Consider the following 18,646-nt stretch of genomic DNA (forward strand, 5'->3'; position numbering starts at 1 on the left):
TAAATTATAATTTCCCAATATAACCTTTCAGATATTTTCATATCTGATCAATAGTCTTCTGATTTAATGATTCATTTATTTTACCTCACGTTAGTCTCATTCCAAACGTCGTAAATTGTTGGTTATCTGCACGAACCCAGTCTTGACTATGAGTCATCCATACATCAATTGTCTTAAATCATTTATTTATTACTAACTAATTCACAGAAATGCTTAAACAAACAGTAAATATGGTTACATGTGGTGATAGAATGTGCCCTAGTGGGCTAAACCGGCATGGCGGCTTGTTAGACAGAGGAGAAGTGGAGAATGTGCCCCCTAGTGGGCTGAACCAGCATGGCGGCTTGTTAGACAGAGGAGAAGTGGAGAATGTGCCCCCTAGTGGGCTGAACCGGCATGGCGGCTTGTTAGACAGAGGAGAAGTGGAGAATGTGCCCTAGTGGGCTGAACCGGCATGGTGGCTTGTTAGACAGAGGAGAAGTGGAGAATGTGCCCCTAGTGGGCTAAACCGGCATGGCGGCTTGTTAGACAGAGGAGAAGTGGAGAATGTGCCCCCTAGTGGGCTGAACCGGCATGGCGGCTTGTTAGACAGAGGAGAAGTGGAGAATGTGCCCTAGTGGGCTGAACCGGCATGGTGGCTTGTTAGACAGAGGAGAAGTGGAGAATGTGCCCCTAGTGGGCTGAACCGGCATGGTGGCTTGTTAGACAGAGGGGCGATGGTGGGTCGACTAAGAAGCCACTACAGAGTTAATTATAACAATTAAAATGCTAATCCTTTACACATGAACGCTCACTCATTCTGGAACAATTGCAATGAATATATATATATTTACGCTCAGTGTGTCGTCTTGATCGCTGGTGAAAAGTTCATTTATTTTGCAGAATTGTCCGTCTCTCTCCCTCTCTCGGTTGTGGTTAGAGGGGATTGTTCAGAGTCACATTCGTTATAGGATGGATGTTTCGGCGGTTGTCGTTCTTCTCGTTCAATGATGCCGAATTCCTAGCTGCAGACTAGTAATGATTATCAAAGACTTGTTCTTATTCTGTCGGTATCGATAGTCTAAGAGTTTTAACCACCTGGTATGGTTAAAATATTCAGCAATGGTCTACAACCTTCAGTCCCTCTCCTACTGGAGAAAAACATGGTCTACTGATCAAAGTGGGGTTTTATTCAGAATGGCAGAAGAGGGCTGTCTCAGGCTGTCTGGCCCTAACTGGGCTCAGGGGCAGTCCTCTGATTTAGTTCAAATCAGATGTCCTTAATCCCCCAAAATTACACAGATTACAGTACACACACCAGATTACAGTACACACACCAGATTACAGTACACACACCAGATTACTCACCAGATTACAGTACACACACCAGATTACAGTACACACACCAGATTACACACCAGATTACAGTACACACACCAGATTACTCACCAGATTACAGTACACACACCAGATTAAAATGCACACACCAGAATACAGTACACACACCAGATTACACACCAGATTACAGTACACACGCCAGATTACTGCCATCAAGATCAGGCAACATCAAAACATGGCTCTTCCCACGTTGTTCCTAATACTAGTAGAGGTCTAAAGGCAAGAATGGTAATTCAATCTTTACCCCAGGGGGCTCCGCTGACCCCCCTTGAGTAACTGATCAACCCTGAGCACTGACCGCCCCGTTGTATTTCAACCTTTATTTAACTGTGTCCAGGTCTCCAGGCATTGTCACTCCACAGTGCCCTCTCTGTCGCCCTCTCTGTCGTCCTGTCTGTCGTCCTCTCTGTCGTCCTCTCTGTCGTCCTCTCTGTCGTCCTCTCTGTCGCCCTCCCTGTCGTCCTCTCTGTCGCCCTCCCTGTCGTCCTCTCTGTCGCCCTCTCTGTAACTCACATCCAACTGGACTTGTGTAACCTACCAGAGAGGATGGAACTCACATCCAACTGGACTTGTGTAACCTACCGGAGAGGATGGAACTCACATCCAACTGGACTTGTGTAACCTACCGTAGAGGATGTAACTCACATCCAACTGGACTTGTGTAACCTACTGGAGAGGATGTAACTCACATCCAACTGGACTTGTGTAACCTACCGGAGAGGAGAGGATGTAACTCACATCCAACTGGACTTGTGTAACCTACCGGAGAGGATGGAACTCACATCCAACTGGACTTGTGTAACCTACTAGAGATGATGGAACTCACATCCAACTGGACTTGTGTAACCTACTGGAGAGGATGGAACTCACATCCAACTGGACTTGTGTAACCTACTGGAGAGGATGGAACTCACATCCAACTGGACTTGTGTAACCTACTGGAGAGGATGGAACTCACATCCAACTGGACTTGTGTAACCTACTGGAGAGGATGGAACTCACATCCAACTGGACTTGTGTAACCTACCAGAGAGGATGGAACTCACATCCAACTGGACTTGTATAACCTACTGGAGAGGATGGAACTCACATCCAACTGGACTTGTATAACCTACTGGAGAGGATGGAACTCACATCCAACTGGACTTGTGTAACCTACTGGAGAGGATGGAACTCACATCCTACTGGACTTAGTCTCATTCATTGGTCGAAGATTTAATATTGACATAGTCCTGGCTCCCCCCAAATTGCTGCAAAAATGACAACTTAATCAGTGGGTGAGGGGGATTTCAGATAAAGTGGGGAGGGGGGGGGACAAAAAGCATACATTTCTCCCATCAATAATCTGATAGTGGGGTGGTAGATACTCAGTCTGCTCTATGGCTTAGCTCAGGTACACGCACACACAGACGGCCACTCAGCTTAGAGAAGTCATCCCATCAGCGAAGATACTTTTAAATGGGAAATTCAAGTTCATGCAAAAGAAAGTGCATAGAACTGAATCACATCACTCTGATCCCCTTATCAAACTGAATCACATCACTCTGTTCCCCTTACCAAACTGAATCACATCACTCTGTTCCCCTTATCAAACTGAATCACATCACTCTGTTCCCCTTACCAAACTGAATCACATCACTTTGGTCCCCTTATCAAACTGAATCACATCACTCTGTTCCCCTTACCAAACTGAATCACATCACTCTGTTCCCCTTATCAAACTGAATCACATCACTCTGTTCCCCTTATCAAACTGAATCACATCACTCTGTTCCCCTTACCAAACTGAATCACATCACTTTGGTCCCCTTATCAAACTGAATCACATCACTCTGTTCCCCTTACCAAACTGAATCACATCACTTTGGTCCCCTTATCAAACTGAATCACATCACTCTGTTCCCCTTACCAAACTGAATCACATCACTCTGTTCCCTTTATCAAACTGAATCACATCACTCTGTTCCCCTTATCAAACTGAATCACATCACTCTGTTCCCCTTACCAAACTGAATCACATCACTTTGGTCCCCTTATCAAACTGAATCACATCACTCTGTTCCCCTTATCAAACTGAATCACATCACTCTGTTCCCCTTATCAAACTGAATCACATCACTCTGTTCCCCTTATCAAACTGAATCACATCACTCTGTTCCCCTTATCAAACTGAATCACATCACTCTGTTCCCCTTATCAAACTGAATCACATCACTCTGTTCCCCTTATCAAACTGAATCACATCACTCTGTTCCCCTTATCAAACTGAATCACATCACTCTGTTCCCTTTATCAAACTGAATCACATCACTCTGTTCCCCTTATCAAACTGAATCACATCACTTTGTTCCCCTTATCTAACTGAATCACATCACTCTGTTCCCCTTATCAAACTGAATCACATCACTCTGTTCCCCTTATCAAACTGAATCACATCACTCTGTTCCCCTTATCAAACTGAATCACATCACTCTGTTCCCCTTATCAAACTGAATCACATCACTCTGTTCCCCTTATCAAACTGAATCACATCACTCTGTTCCCCTTATCAAACTGAATCACATCACTCTGTTCCCCTTATCAAACTGAATCACATCACTCTGTTCCCCTTATCAAACTGAATCTCATCACTCTGTTCCCCTTATCAAACTGAATCACATCACTCTGTTCCCCTTATCAAACTGAATCACATCACTCTGTTCCCCTTATCAAACTGAGTTGCACCAAATGATTTACAACTAAACGTATGGTTCCTGTATGTTGTCAGAGCCCATCTACTAAAACGTATGGTTCCTGTATGTTGTCAGAGCCCATCTACTAAAACGTATGGTTCCTGTATGTTGTCAGAGCCCATCTACTAAAACGTATGGTTCCTGTATGTTGTCAGAGCCCATCTACTAAAACGTATGGTTCCTGTATGCTGTCAGAGCCCATCTACTAAAACGTATGGTTCCTGTATGTTGTCAGAGCCCATCTACTAAAAAACGTATGGTTCCTGTATGTTGTCAGAGCCCATCTACTAAAACGTATGGTTCCTGTATGTTGTCAGAGCCCATCTACTAAAACGTATGGTTCCTGTATGTTGTCAGAGCCCATCTACTAAAACGTATGGTTCCTGTATGTTGTCAGAGCCCATCTACTAAAACGTATGGTTCCTGTATGTTGTCAGAGCCCATCTACTAAAACGTATGGTTCCTGTATGCTGTCAGAGCCCATCTACTAAAACGTATGGTTCCTGTATGTTGTCAGAGCCCATCTACTAAAACGTATGGTTCCTGTATGTTGTCAGAGCCCATCTACTAAAACGTATGGTTCCTGTATGTTGTCAGAGCCCATCTACTCAAACGTACAATATAAACACAACATGTAAAGTGTTGGTCCCATGTTTCATGAGCTGAACTTTTCCATACGAGCAAAAGCTTATTTCTCTCAAATTATGCACACACATTTGTTTACATCCTTGTTTAGTGAGCATATTTCCTTTGCCAAGATAATCCATTCACCTGACAGGTGTGGCATATCAAGAAGCTGATTAAACAGCATGATCTTTACACAGGTGCACCTTGTGCTGGGCACAATAAATGGCCACTCTAAAATGTGCAATTTTGTCACAACACAATGCCACAGATTTGTCAAGTTTTGAGGGAGTGTGCAATTAGCATGCTGACTGCAGGAATGTTCACCAGAGCTGCTGACTGCAGGAATGTTCACCAGAGCTGTTGTCAGATTATTGAATGTTCATTTCTCTACCATCAGCCGCCTCCAACTTCGTTTTAGAGAATTTGGCAGTATGTCCAACCGGCCTCAGTACCGCAGACCATGTGTAACCACGCCAGCCCAGGACCTCCACATCTGGCTTCTTCACCTGTGGGATCGTCTGAGACCAGCCACCCGGACAGCTGATGAAACTGATTTTACACAACCAAAGATGTCTGCACAAACTGTCAGAAACCGTCTCAGGGAAGCTCTTCTGCGTACTCGTCGTCCTCACCAATTCAGCGTTGTAACACACTTCAAATGCTCAGCTTCGATGGCCACTGGCAAACTTGAGACGTGTGCTCTTCACAGATGAATCCCGGTTTCAACTGTTCCTGGCTGTATGGTGTCGTGTGTGCGAGTGGTTTGCTGATGTCACCGTTCTGAACAGAGTGCCCTGTGGTGGTGGGGTTATGGTATGGGCATGCATAAGCTACGGACAACAAACACAATGGCATTTTTCAATGGTCATTTGAATGCACAGAGATACCGTGATGAGATCCGGAGGCCCATTGTGGTGCCATTCATCTACCTCCATCACCTCATGTTTCAGTATGATAAAGCACGGCCCCATGTCACAAGAATCTGTACACAATTCCTGGAAGCTGAAAATGTCCAAGTTCTTCCATGGCCTCCATATTTACCAGACATGTTACCCATTGAGCATGTTTGGGATGCTCTGGATCGACCTGTACGACAATGTTCCAGTTCCCACCAATATCCAGCAACTTCACACAGCCATTTAAGAGGAGTGGGACAACATTCCACATCTTATTTCATGTGGTTTATTTGAAGTTCAGTGTTCTGAGAGTGTTTTATAGTAGTTGTAAGTTGTATCTTCCTGTCGCTCTGTAGAAAACCAACTGGATGCTAAAGACACTGAAATGTCAGATACACTGAGCCCCAGCCAGAACCGCAGCAGTGACGACACGTCAGGTAACATCAGAAATAGTCAAATGTTTAAATATACCATGCCTTGCGAAAGTATTCGGCCCCATTGAACTTTGCGACCTTTTGCCACATTTCAGGCTTCAAACATAAATATATAAAACTGTATTTTTTTGTGAAGAATCAACAACAAGTGGGACACAATCATGAAGTGGAACGACATTTATTGGATATTTCAAACTTTTTTAACAAATCAAAAACTGAAAAATTGGGCGTGCAAAATTATTCAGCCCCCTTAAGTTAATACTTTGTAGCGCCACCTTTTGCTGCAATTACAGCTGTAAGTCGCTTGGGGTATATGTCTCTATCAGTTTTGCACATCGAGAGACTGACATTTTTTCCCATTCCTCCTTGCAAAACAGCTCGAGCTCAGTGAGGTTGGATCGAGAGCATTTGTGAACAGCAGTTTTCAGTTCTTTCCACAGATTCTCGATTGGATTCAGGTCTGGACTTTGACTTGGCCATTCTAACACCTGGATATGTTTATTTTTGAACCATTCCATTGTAGATTTAGCTTTATGTTTTGGGACATTGTCTTGTTGGAAGACAAATCTCCGTCCCAGTCTCAGGTCTTTTGCAGACTCCATCAGGTTTTCTTCCAGAATGGTCCTGTATTTGGCTCCATCCATCTTCCCATCAATTTGAACCATCTTCCCTGTCCCTGCTGAAGAAAAGCAGGCCCAAACCATGATGCTGCCACCACCATGTTTGACAGTGGGGATGGTGTGTTCAGGGTGATGGGCTGTGTTGCTTTTACGCCAAACATAACGTTTTGCATTGTTGCCAAAAAGTTAAATTTTGGTTTCATCTGACCAGAGCACCTTCTTCCACATGTTTGGTGTGTCTCCCAGGTGGCTTGTGGCAAACTTTAAACAACACTTTTTATGGATATCTTTAAGAAATGGCTTTCTTCTTGCCACTCTTCCATAAAGGCCAGATTTGTGCAATATACGACTGATTGTTGTCCTATGGACAGAGTCTCCCACCTCAGCTGTAGATCTCTGCAGTTCATCCAGAGTGATCATGGGCCTCTTGGCTGCAATTCTGATCAGTCTTCTCCTTGTATGAGCTGAAAGTTTAGAGGGACGGCCAGGTCTTGGTAGATTTGCAGTGGTCTGATACTCCTTCCATTTCAATATTATCGCTTGCACAGTGCTCCTTGGGATGTTTAAAGCTTGGGAAATATTTTTGTATCCAAATCCGGCTTTAAACCTCTTCACAACAGTATCTCGGACCTGGCTGGTGTGTTCCTTGTTCTTCATGATGCTCTCTGCGCTTTTAACGGACCTCTGAGACTATCACAGTGCAGGTGCATTTATACGGAGACTTGATTACACACAGGTGGATTGTATTTATCATCATTAGTCATTTAGGTCAACATTGGATCATTCAGAGATCCTCACTGAACTTCTGGAGAGAGTTTGCTGCACTGAAAGTAAAGGGGCTGAATAATTTTGCACGCCCAATTTTTCAGTTTTTGATTTGTTAAAAAAGTTTGAAATATCCAATAAATGTCGTTCCACTTCATGATTGTGTCCCACTTGTTGTTGATTATTCACAAAAAAATACAGTTTTATATCTTTATGTTTGAAGCCTGAAATGTGGCAAAAGGTCGCAAAGTTCAAGGGGGCTGAATACTTTTGCAAGGCACTGTATAAACAAGACATCTTTTTGGCTAAAATATTAACAATTGTGAAATTGTCAGAGGTATGTAGATATTTCCTATTCATTTATGAGGACTGAAAAAGTGAAATAATTAGACTTTGTATTTTAATTCATGAAGTTAATGAATTAGTCTTCATGTTCATGAACTAAAAACATGTCCATAGGCGTATGATATTAACATTGTAACTATGTAAATGTATTTTTGTATTATTTGAACCCTGAATGAGGAAATAATATAAGCAGTGTTGTGTCCAGAACATGGAATAAATGTAGGTTTACTGTCACTCGTTTAGTTTTGTTTGTCCTGGTCTGGTCCTAGCTCACTGTTCAATCCTCTTCCTCTCCCTGTTCACTCTTCCTCTCCTCTCTCCTCTACCTCTCCCTTTCCTCTCTCCTCTTCCTCTCCTTCTCCTCTTCCTCTCCTCTTCCTCTCGTCTCTCCTCTACCTCTCCTCTCTCCTCTTTCTCTCCTCTTCCTCTCGTCTCTCCTCTCTCCTCTCTCCTCTTTCTCTCCTCTACCTCTCTACCTCTCCTCTCTCCTCTTTCTCTCCTCTACCTCTCCTCTACCTCTCCTCTCTCCTCTACCTCTCCTCTACCTCTCCTCTCTCCCTCTCTCCTCTCCTCTCTCCCTCTCCTCTACCTCTCCTCTTCCTCTCCTCTCTCCTTCCTCTCCTCTCTCCCTCTCCTCTTCCTCTCCTCTCTCCCTTTCCTCTCCTCTACCTCTTCCTCTCTCCTCTCCTCTTCCTCTTTCTCTCTGTATGTGTAGATGGAAACATGGATGATCGTGAGCTGAATGAGCCACAGAACAGGGTCGCCCTGCTCAAAGGTAATACATATTTAATGTTTTATTGCGTCTCATTGCCATAAAATCTGTTGTCAAGAGAGGTAGCTGGATGGATCAACAGTGCCAAACCTGGCTGAATATATATATATATATATATATATGGAGCTTTAGGGATGGGGAGGCCAAACCTGGCTGGTGCCTGGGGGACTATTGAATATATATGGAGCTTTAGGGATGGGGAGGCCAAACCTGGCTGGTGCCTGGGGGACTATTGAATATATATGGAGCTTTAGGGATGGGGAGGCCAAACCTGGCTGGTGCCTGGGGGACTCCATTGAATATATATGGAGCTTTAGGGATGGGGAGGCCAAACCTGGCTGGTGCCTGGGGGACTCCATTGAATACACTACCGGTCAAAAGTTTTAGAACACATTCTCATTCAAGGATTTAATTTAATTTTATTTTTTTTCTACGTTGTGGAATAATAGTGAAGACATCAACACTATGAAATAACACATATGGAATCATGTAGTAACCAAAAAAGTGTTAAGCAAATAAAAATATATTTTAGATTTTAGATTCTTCAAAGTAGCCACCCTTTGACTTGTTGACAGCTTTGCACACACTTGTCATTCTCTCAACCAGCTTCACCTGGAATGCTTTTCCAACAGTCTTGAAGGAGTTCCCAAATATGCTGAGCACTTGTTCGCTGCTTTTCCTTCACTCTGCGGTCCGACTCATCCCAAACCATCTCAATTGGGTTGAGGTCGGGGGATTGTGGAGGCCAGGTCATCTGATGCAGCACTCCATCACTCTTCTTCTGGGTCAAATATCCCTTACACAGTCTAGAGTTGTGTTGGGTCACTGCCCTGTTGAAAAACAAATTATAGTCCCACTAAGCGGAGACCAGATGGGATGGCGTATCGCTGCAGAATGATGTGGTAGCCGTGCTGGTTAAGTGTGATTTGAATTCTAAATAAATCAGACAGTGTCACCCGAGAAAAGCTCCATCACACCTCCTTTAACAAATACAATGATATTTCTCTGTAAACAAATGAACAGACTTTCAGCATGCTTATAGAGAAGGGCACTCAGCATGTACTGCACTGACACAAATCACTGATGATTGGTTGAAGGAAATTCATTATAAGAAGATTGTGGGAGATGTACTGTTAGATTTCAGTGCAGCCTTTGATACTATTGACCATAACCTGTTGTTGAGAAAACATATGCGTTATGGCTTTTCAACCTCTGCCATATTGTGGATTCAGAGCTATTTATCTAATATAACTCAAAGGGTTTTCTTTAAGACAGTCACAACAACATGCCATTGCATTAATCAGGCTGCTAGAATAGGTCTTATACCTTCAGCATCAACAGCTGTCACCTTGTTCTGGAATAGATCTCATACCTTCAGTATCAACAGCTGTCACCTTGTTCTGGAATAGATCTCATACCTTCAGTATCAACAGCTGTCACCTTGTTCTAGAATAGATCTCATACCTTCAGTATCAACAGCTGTCACCTTGTTCTAGAATAGATCTCATACCTTCAGCATCAACAGCTGTTACCTTGTTCTGGAATAGATCTCATACCTTCAGTATCAACAGCTGTCAATAGATCTCATACCTTCAGTATCAACAGCTGTCACCTTGTTCTGGAATAGATCTCATACCTTCAGTATCAACAGCTGTCACCTTGTTCTGGAATAGATCTCATACCTTCAGTATCAACAGCTGTCACCTTGTTCTGGAATAGATCTCATACCTTCAGTATCAACAGCTGTCACCTTGTTCTAGAATAGATCTCATACCTTCAGCATCAACAGCTGTCACCTTGTTCTGGAATAAATCTTATACCTTCAGTATCAACAGCTGTCCAGCAGAGTGGCTGCTGGGGGGGGGGTAGGGTTGGGGTGGTGGACCTGACAGAGTGGCTGCTGGAGGGATTAGGGTTGGGGTGGTGGACCTGACAGAGTGGCTGCTGGAGGGGGTAGGGTTGGGGTGGTGGACCTGACAGAGTGGCTGCTGGAGGGGGTAGGGTTGGGGTGGTGGACCCTGACAGAGGGGCTGCTGGAGGGGGTAGGGTTGGGGTGGTGGACCTGACAGAGGGGTAGGGTTGGGGTGGTGGACCTGACAGAGGGGTAGGGTTGGGGTGGTGGACCTGACAGAGGGGGTAGGGTTGGGGTGGTGGACCTGACAGAGGGGGTAGGGTTGGGGTGGTGGACCCTGACAGAGGGGTAGGGTTGGGGTGATGGACCTGACAGAGGGGTAGGGTTGGGGTGGTGGACCCTGACAGAGGGGTAGGGTTGGGGTGGTGGACCCTGACAGAGGGGGTAGGGTTGGGGTGGTGGACCCTGACAGAGGGGTAGGGTTGGGGTGGTGGACCCTGACAGAGGGGTAGGGTTGGGGTGGTGGACCCTGACAGAGGGGTAGGGTTGGGGTGGTGGACCTGACAGAGGGGGTAGGGTTGGGGTGGTGGACCCTGACAGAGGGGGTAGGGTTGGGGTGGTGGACCCTGACAGAGGGGGTAGGGTTGGGGTGGTGGACCCTGACAGAGGGGGTAGGGTTGGGGTGGTGGACCCTGACAGAGGGGTAGGGTTGGGGTGGTGGACCCTGACAGAGGGGTAGGGTTGGGGTGGTGGACCTGACAGAGGGGGTAGGGTTGGGGTGGTGGACCCTGACAGAGGGGTAGGGTTGGGGTGGTGGACCCTGACAGAGGGGTAGGGTTGGGGTGGTGGACCCTGACAGAGGGGGTAGGGTTGGGGTGGTGGACCTGACAGAGGGGTAGGGTTGGGGTGGTGGACCCTGACAGAGGGGGTAGGGTTGGGGTGGTGAACCCTGACAGAGGGGGTAGGGTTGGGGTGGTGGACCTGACAGAGGGGGTAGGGTTGGGGTGGTGGACCCTGACAGAGGGGGTAGGGTTGGGGTGGTGGACCCTGACAGAGGGGGTAGGGTTGGGGTGGTGGACCTGACAGAGGGGGTAGGGTTGGGGTGGTGGACATGACAGAGGGGGTAGGGTTGGGGTGGTGGACCCTGACAGAGGGGGTAGGGTTGGGGTGGTGGACCTGACAGAGGGGGTAGGGTTGGGGTGGTGGACCTGACAGAGGGGTAGGGTTGGGGTGGTGGACCTGACAGAGGGGTAGGGTTGGGGTGGTGGACCCTGACAGAGGGGGTAGGGTTGGGGTGGTGGACCTGACAGAGGGGGTAGGGTTGGGGTGGTGGACCCTGACAGAGGGGGTAGGGTTGGGGTGGTGGACCCTGACAGAGGGGGTAGGGTTGGGGTGGTGGACCCTGACAGAGGGGTAGGGTTGGGGTGGTGGACCTGACAGAGGGGGTAGGGTTGGGGTGGTGGACCCTGACAGAGGGGGTAGGGTTGGGGTGGTGGACCTGACAGAGGGGTAGGGTTGGGGTGGTGGACCCTGACAGAGGGGGTAGGGTTGGGGTGGTGGACCCTGACAGAGGGGGTAGGGTTGGGGTGGTGGACCTGACAGAGGGGTAGGGTTGGGGTGGTGGACCTGACAGAGGGGGTTGGGGTGGTGGACCTGACAGAGGGGGTAGGGTTGGGGTGGTGGACCTGACAGAGGGGGTAGGGTTGGGGTGGTGGACCCTGACAGAGGGGGTAGGGTTGGGGTGGTGGACCTGACAGAGGGGTAGGGTTGGGGTGGTGGACCCTGACAGAGGGGGTAGGGTTGGGGTGGTGGACCCTGACAGAGGGGTAGGGTTGGGGTGGTGGACCTGACAGAGGGGGTAGGGTTGGGGTGGTGGACCCTGACAGAGGGGGTAGGGTTGGGGTGGTGGACCCTGACAGAGTGGGTAGGGTTGGGGTGGTGGACCTGACAGAGGGGTAGGGTTGGGGTGGTGGACCTGACAGAGTGGGTAGGGTTGGGGTGGTGGACCTGACAGAGTGGGTAGGGTTGGGGTGGTGGACCTGACAGAGGGGGTAGGGTTGGGGTGGTGGACCCTGACAGAGTGGGTAGGGTTGGGGTGGTGGACCTGACAGAGGGGGTAGGGTTGGGGTGGTGGACCTGACAGAGGGGGTAGGGTTGGGGTGGTGGACCTGACAGAGGGGGTAGGGTTGGGGTGGTGGACCCTGACAGAGGGGGTAGGGTTGGGGTGGTGGACCTGACAGAGGGGGTAGGGTTGGGGTGGTGGACCCTGACAGAGGGGGTAGGGTTGGGGTGGTGGACCCTGACAGAGGGGGTAGGGTTGGGGTGGTGGACCTGACAGAGGGGTAGGGTTGGGGTGGTGGACCCTGACAGAGGGGGTAGGGTTGGGGTGGTGGACCCTGACAGAGTGGGTAGGGTTGGGGTGGTGGACCTGACAGAGGGGGTAGGGTTGGGGTGGTGGACCTGACAGAGGGGTAGGGTTGGGGTGGTGGACCTGACAGAGTGGGTAGGGTTGGGGTGGTGGACCTGACAGAGTGGGTAGGGTTGGGGTGGTGGACCTGACAGAGGGGGTAGGGTTGGGGTGGTGGACCCTGACAGAGGGGGTAGGGTTGGGGTGGTGGACATGACAGAGGGGGTAGGGTTGGGGTGGTGGACCCTGACAGAGGGGGTAGGGTTGGGGTGGTGGACCTGACAGAGGGGGTAGGGTTGGGGTGGTGGACCTGACAGAGGGGGTAGGGTTGGGGTGGTGGACCTGACAGAGGGGGTAGGGTTGGGGTGGTGGACCCTGACAGAGCCAGCCACGTGTGGTGGGTATACAGATATGTACAGATGTCCATATCAAGGCATGGCGATATAACGTATGCTGGGGTATTTGGAAATACCGACGCCTCGCAGAGATGTTTGCTACGCCAGTGCATTCAACTATTAAGTGAAGGATAACTAAGAAGTGTGAAATTATCCAGCTCAGGGCTCCAGCTATGCATGTGGTTTGCTAACTTGCTAGCAGTCAAGATCAAGCTTCTCGGTAACAGCTGAGACATTCAACCCCCTCCTGGATCCAGGCTTTATTTTAAATAGGGCTTCTTCTGTGCACATTGGGGAATACCAAATACCCCTGTATGGTACATAAACGGTATGAACATCTGCATGCTGCCCAAGTTTTTCTGTGGCCTGGGTGGCCTTTCAATCTAAGCTCCAGCCTCTGCATCACATGTACTTTGTACAGCTGCCAGCATGGGTTCAGATCCCACCCACCACTCTAGCACCCTCATCTCCTTCCTTTCCATTCCTTTATGCCTATATCTAACTATATCCCACCTGTCTGTCCTGGTCTAGATGAGCTGCGGTTGGCCAACCTGGAGCCTGGGGACAGAGAGCAGGTGATTCACCACCTCCACAGAGAGCTGCTGGAGGCCCAGGAGTTGGCCAACACAGGCAAGCAGAAGTGTCTGCAGCTCCAGGCCTTACTGGAAGAGGAGAGGAGGAGTAACAGGCAGCAGACTGAGGAGTCAGCCAAGCAGATCCAGTACCTACAGAGTGAGTATAGTACCGATCAGTACCTACAGACTGAGGAGTCAGCCAAGCAGATCCAGTACATGCAGAGGGAGGATGGTACCGATCGGTCCCTGCAGAGGGAGGATGGTACCGATCGGTACCTGCAGAGGGAGTTAACTAGAGTTAACCTTGGGGCGGCAGGGTAGCCTAGTGGTTAGACCGTTGGACTAGTAACCGAAAGGTTGCAAGATCGAATCCCCGAGCTGACAAGGTAAAAATCTGTCGTTCTACCCCTGAACAAGGCAGTTAACCCACTGTTCTCAATTGGTTCTCAACCCCCCAGCGTCGTCCGGGTTTGGCTGGGGGGGGTTAGGCCGTCATTGTAAATAAGAATTTGTTCTTAACTGACTTGCCTAGTTAAATAAAGGTTCAATTAAGAAAAACTATGACTTGGATCACATATATATACACACACACACACACACACAATACTTTCTGAAGTATTTCCGATGAGACCGTAAAATGGCGGCAATTTCCTCAAAATGACAAAGCGAATACATGTTTTTAGACATTTTTGCAAATGTATTAAATATAAATAAACCAACCTTATTTACATAAGTATTCAGACCTTTGTTATGAAACTTAAAATTGAGATCAGGTGCATCCTGTTTCCATTGATCATCCTTAAGGTGTTGCTACAACTTGATTGGAGTCCACTTGTGGTAAATTTAATTTATTGGACATGATTTTGGAAAGGAAAACCCATGTCTATATAAGGTCACACAGTTGACGGTGCATGTCAGAGGTAAAAACAAGCCATGAAGTTGAAGGAATTGTACGTAGAGCTCCAAGACAGGATTGTGTCGAGGCACAGATCTGGGGAAGGGTACCAAAAAATATCTGCAGCATTGAAGGTCCCCAAGAACACAGTAGCCTCCATCATTCTTAAAAGGAAGAAGTTTGAAACCACCAAGACTCTTCCTAGAGCTGGCCGCCCGGCCAAACTGAGCAATCGGAGTAGAACGGCCTTGGTCAGGGAGAACCAGATGGTCACTCTGACAGCTCCAGAGTTCCTCTGTGGAGATGGGAGAACCTTCCAGAAGGACAACCATCTCTGCAGAACTCCAGCAATCAGGCCTTTATGGTAGAATAGCCAGACGGAAGCCACTCATCAGTAAAAAGGCACATGACAGCCCGCTTGGAGTTTGCCTAAAGACTCTCAGAAACAAGATTCCCTGGTCTGAATGCCAAGTGTCACATCTGGAGGAAACCTGGCCCCATCCCTACGGTGAAGCATGGTGGTGGCAGCATCATGCTGTGGGGATATTTTTCCAGAGGCAGGGACTGGGAGACTAGTCAGGATCGAGGGTAAGATGAACAGAGCAAAAGTACCTTGATGAAAACCTGCTCCAGAGCACTCAGGACCTAAGACTGGGGCGAAGTTTCACCTTCTAACAGGGCAACGACCCTAAGCACACAGCCAAGACAGTGCAGCAGTGGCTTTGGGACACGTCCTTGAGTGGCCCAACCAGAGCCCAGACCTGAACCCGACCGATCATCTCTAGAGAGACCTGAAAATGCTGTGACACTCCCCATCCAACCTGACAGAGCTTGAGAGGATCTGCAGAGAAGAATGGAAGAAGAAGAAGAATCACGGCTGTAATCACTGCCAAAGGTGCTTCAACAAAGTACAGAGTAAAGGGTCTGAATACTTATGTAAATTATGTTTTAGTTTAGTATTTTTATAAAACAATTATACATTTCTGCCATGCTAGAGTCAACTGTAAGTGCTGTTATTGTGAAGTCTAGGAGCAACAACGGCTCAGCCGTGAAGTGGTAGGCCACACAAACTTACCTGCCCGACTGCATAATGCCAACTGTAAAGTTTGGTGGAGGTGGAATAATGGTCTGGAGCTGTTTTTCATGGTTCGGGCTAGGCCCCTTAGTTCCAGTGAAGGGCAATTTTAACGATTCAGCATGAAATTATATTCTAGACGATTCCATGCTTCCAACTTTGTGGCAACAGTTTGGGGAAGACCCTTTCCTGTTTCAGCATGACAATGCCCCCTGTGCACAAAGTGAGGTTGTCTAGTGGAAAGCTGAAGAGTGGAGGCTGTTATAGCAGTAAAGGCGGGACCAACTGTATGTTAATGCCCAAGATTTTGTTGTTCGAAGAGCAGGTGTCAACATACTTTTAGCCATCTAGTGTACACTGACTGTACAAAACATTAAGGACATCTTCCTATTAATGACTTGCACTCAGAACAACCTGAATTAGTCGGCATGGACTCGACAAGGTGTTGAAAGCGTTCCACAGGGATGCTGGAAGAGCCTCAATTCGTCAGGGCATGGACTCGACAAGGTGTTGAAAGCGTTCCACAGGGATGCTGGAAGAGCCTCAATTCGTCAGGGCATGGACTCGACAAGGTGTTGAAAGCGTTCCACAGGGATGCTGGAAGAGCCTCAATTCGTCAGGGCATGGACTCGACAAGGTGTTGAAAGCGTTCCACAGGGATGCTGGAAGAGCCTCAATTCGTCAGGGCATGGACTCGACAAGGTGTTGAAAGCGTTCCACAGGGATGCTGGAAGAGCCTCAATTCGTCAGGGCATGGACTCGACAAGGTGTTGAAAGCGTTCCACAGGGATGCTGGAAGAGCCTCAATTCGTCAGGGCATGGACTCGACAAGGTGTAGAAAGCGTTCCACAGGGATGCTGGAAGAGCCTCAATTCGTCAGGGCATGGACTCGACAAGGTGTTGAAAGCGTTCCAACATGAGATGCTGTCCCATGTTGATTCCAATGCTTCCCACAGTTGTCAAGTTGGCTGGATGTCCTTTGGGTGGTGGACCATTCTTGATATACACTAGAAACTGTTAAGCGTTATATACCCAGTAGCTCTGAATCAAACCGGTTCGCCTGGGCACCTACTACCCCGTTCAAAGGCACTTACATCTTTTGTCTTGCCCATTCACCCTACGAGTGGCACACAATCCATATCTCAATTGTCCCAAGGCTTAAAAATCCCTCTTTAACCCGTCTCCTCCCCTTCATCTACACTGATTGAAGTGGATTTAACAAGTGACATCAATAAGGGATCATAGCTTTCACCTGGTCAGTCTGTCATGGAAAGAGTTATTCTATATTATATAGTGTATATGCCAGTATATACCATCTGTTTCCAGGTCAGTTGGGCGAGAGATGTTGTATATTATATAGTGTATATGACAGTATATACCATCTGTTTCCAGGTCAGTTGGGCGAGAGATGTTCTATATTATATAGTGTATATGCCAGTATATACCATCTGTTTCCAGGTCAGTTGGGGAAGCTAGCGGTAGACATGGAGGAGCTGAAGGAGCAGAGAGAGAGCAGCATCAGCAGCACACAGGAGGAGCTGTACTCTGCTCAGGAGGAGGTGCTAGTTCTCCACCACGCCATGGAGGCCGCCACGGCCGAGAGGGAGCGAGACATCGCCGCCCTGCAGAGGGACCTGGGAGGTGTCACGACCGAGCTGGAGAAGTGGCGTCAGGCTGCGTCGAAATACGAACAGGAGATCAACTCCCTGCAGGCCACCATCCAACAGCAGAGCCAGCACCAGCAGAGAACTAATGATTTACAAGGTACGATACTATACTAACCCTTCCAACAGCAGAGCCTGCACCAGCAGAGAACTCCTGAACTACAAGGTACGTTGCCATACTATGTTAATCTAACTTGGAAATGAACTTCTTTTCATTGGGAGCACTGGAGCTCCTAGAAGAAAGGCTGTGAGGCTTGGAGCACCAAAAACAAATGACTATCCTGACATTTTTAATTGTCATCAGTTGTTCAGTTTGCAGTTGCACTTTTAAATACAATAAAGGTTGTTTGAATCACCTGTATAAATGTTTGCTGTTGCACTTTTCAATACGACGATTAAAAGTTTTGTCTGGCTCACTCTCGTGATGATGAACACGTCGATTGACTCTCTAGCGATGTAGAACACGTCGTCGCTAGACTCTAGTGGCGATGTAGAACACGTCGTCCCTAGACTCTCTAGTGGCGATGTAGAACACGTCGTCGCTAGACTCTCTAGCGATGTAGAACACGTCGTCCCTAGACTCTCTAGTGGTGATGTAGAACACGTCGTCGCTAGACTCTCTAGTGGTGATGTAGAACACGTCGTCGCTAGACTCTCTAGTGGTGATGTAGAACACGTCGTCCCTAGACTCTAGTGGCGATGTAGAACACGTCGTCCCTAGACTCTCTAGTGGTGATGTAGAACACGTCGTCGCTAGACTCTCTAGTGGTGATGTAGAACACGTCGTCCCTAGACTCTCTAGTGGTGATGTAGAACACGTCGTCGCTAGACTCTAGTGGTGATGTAGAACACGTCGTCCCTAGACTCTAGTGGCGATGTAGAACACGTCGTCGCTAGACTCTCTAGTGGTGATGTAGAACACGTCGTCGCTAGACTCTAGTGGTGATGTAGAACACGTCGTCGCTAGACTCTCTAGTGGTGATGTAGAACACGTCGTCCCTAGACTCTAGTGGCGATGTAGAACACGTCGTCCCTAGACTCTAGTGGTGATGTAGAACACGTCGTCCCTAGACTCTCTAGTGGTGATGTAGAACACGTCGTCGCTAGACTCTCTAGTGGCGATGTAGAACACGTCGTCCCTAGACTCTAGTGGCGATGTAGAACACGTCGTCCCTAGACTCTCTAGTGGTGATGTAGAACACGTCGTCGCTAGAC

At 47.9% G+C, this 18,646-nt stretch overlaps 1 protein-coding gene across 1 annotated transcript in view; it reads left to right on the forward strand.

Annotated features, from left to right (window-relative positions):
* Positions 1–18,646, forward strand: part of LOC115125409 (sarcolemmal membrane-associated protein) — a 132,074-nt gene that overhangs the window by 86,255 nt on the left and 27,173 nt on the right. The window contains exons 14-17 of the mRNA XM_065000756.1: positions 5,989–6,069; positions 8,512–8,571; positions 13,754–13,954; positions 17,226–17,531. Coding sequence (XP_064856828.1) covers positions 5,989–6,069; positions 8,512–8,571; positions 13,754–13,954; positions 17,226–17,531 — 648 coding nt within the window. The remainder of the gene's footprint in view (positions 1–5,988; positions 6,070–8,511; positions 8,572–13,753; positions 13,955–17,225; positions 17,532–18,646) is intronic.

The sequence above is a fragment of the Oncorhynchus nerka genome, linkage group LG15, assembly GCF_034236695.1.
Source record: "Oncorhynchus nerka isolate Pitt River linkage group LG15, Oner_Uvic_2.0, whole genome shotgun sequence".
NCBI classification, from domain to species: Eukaryota; Metazoa; Chordata; class Actinopteri; order Salmoniformes; family Salmonidae; genus Oncorhynchus; species Oncorhynchus nerka.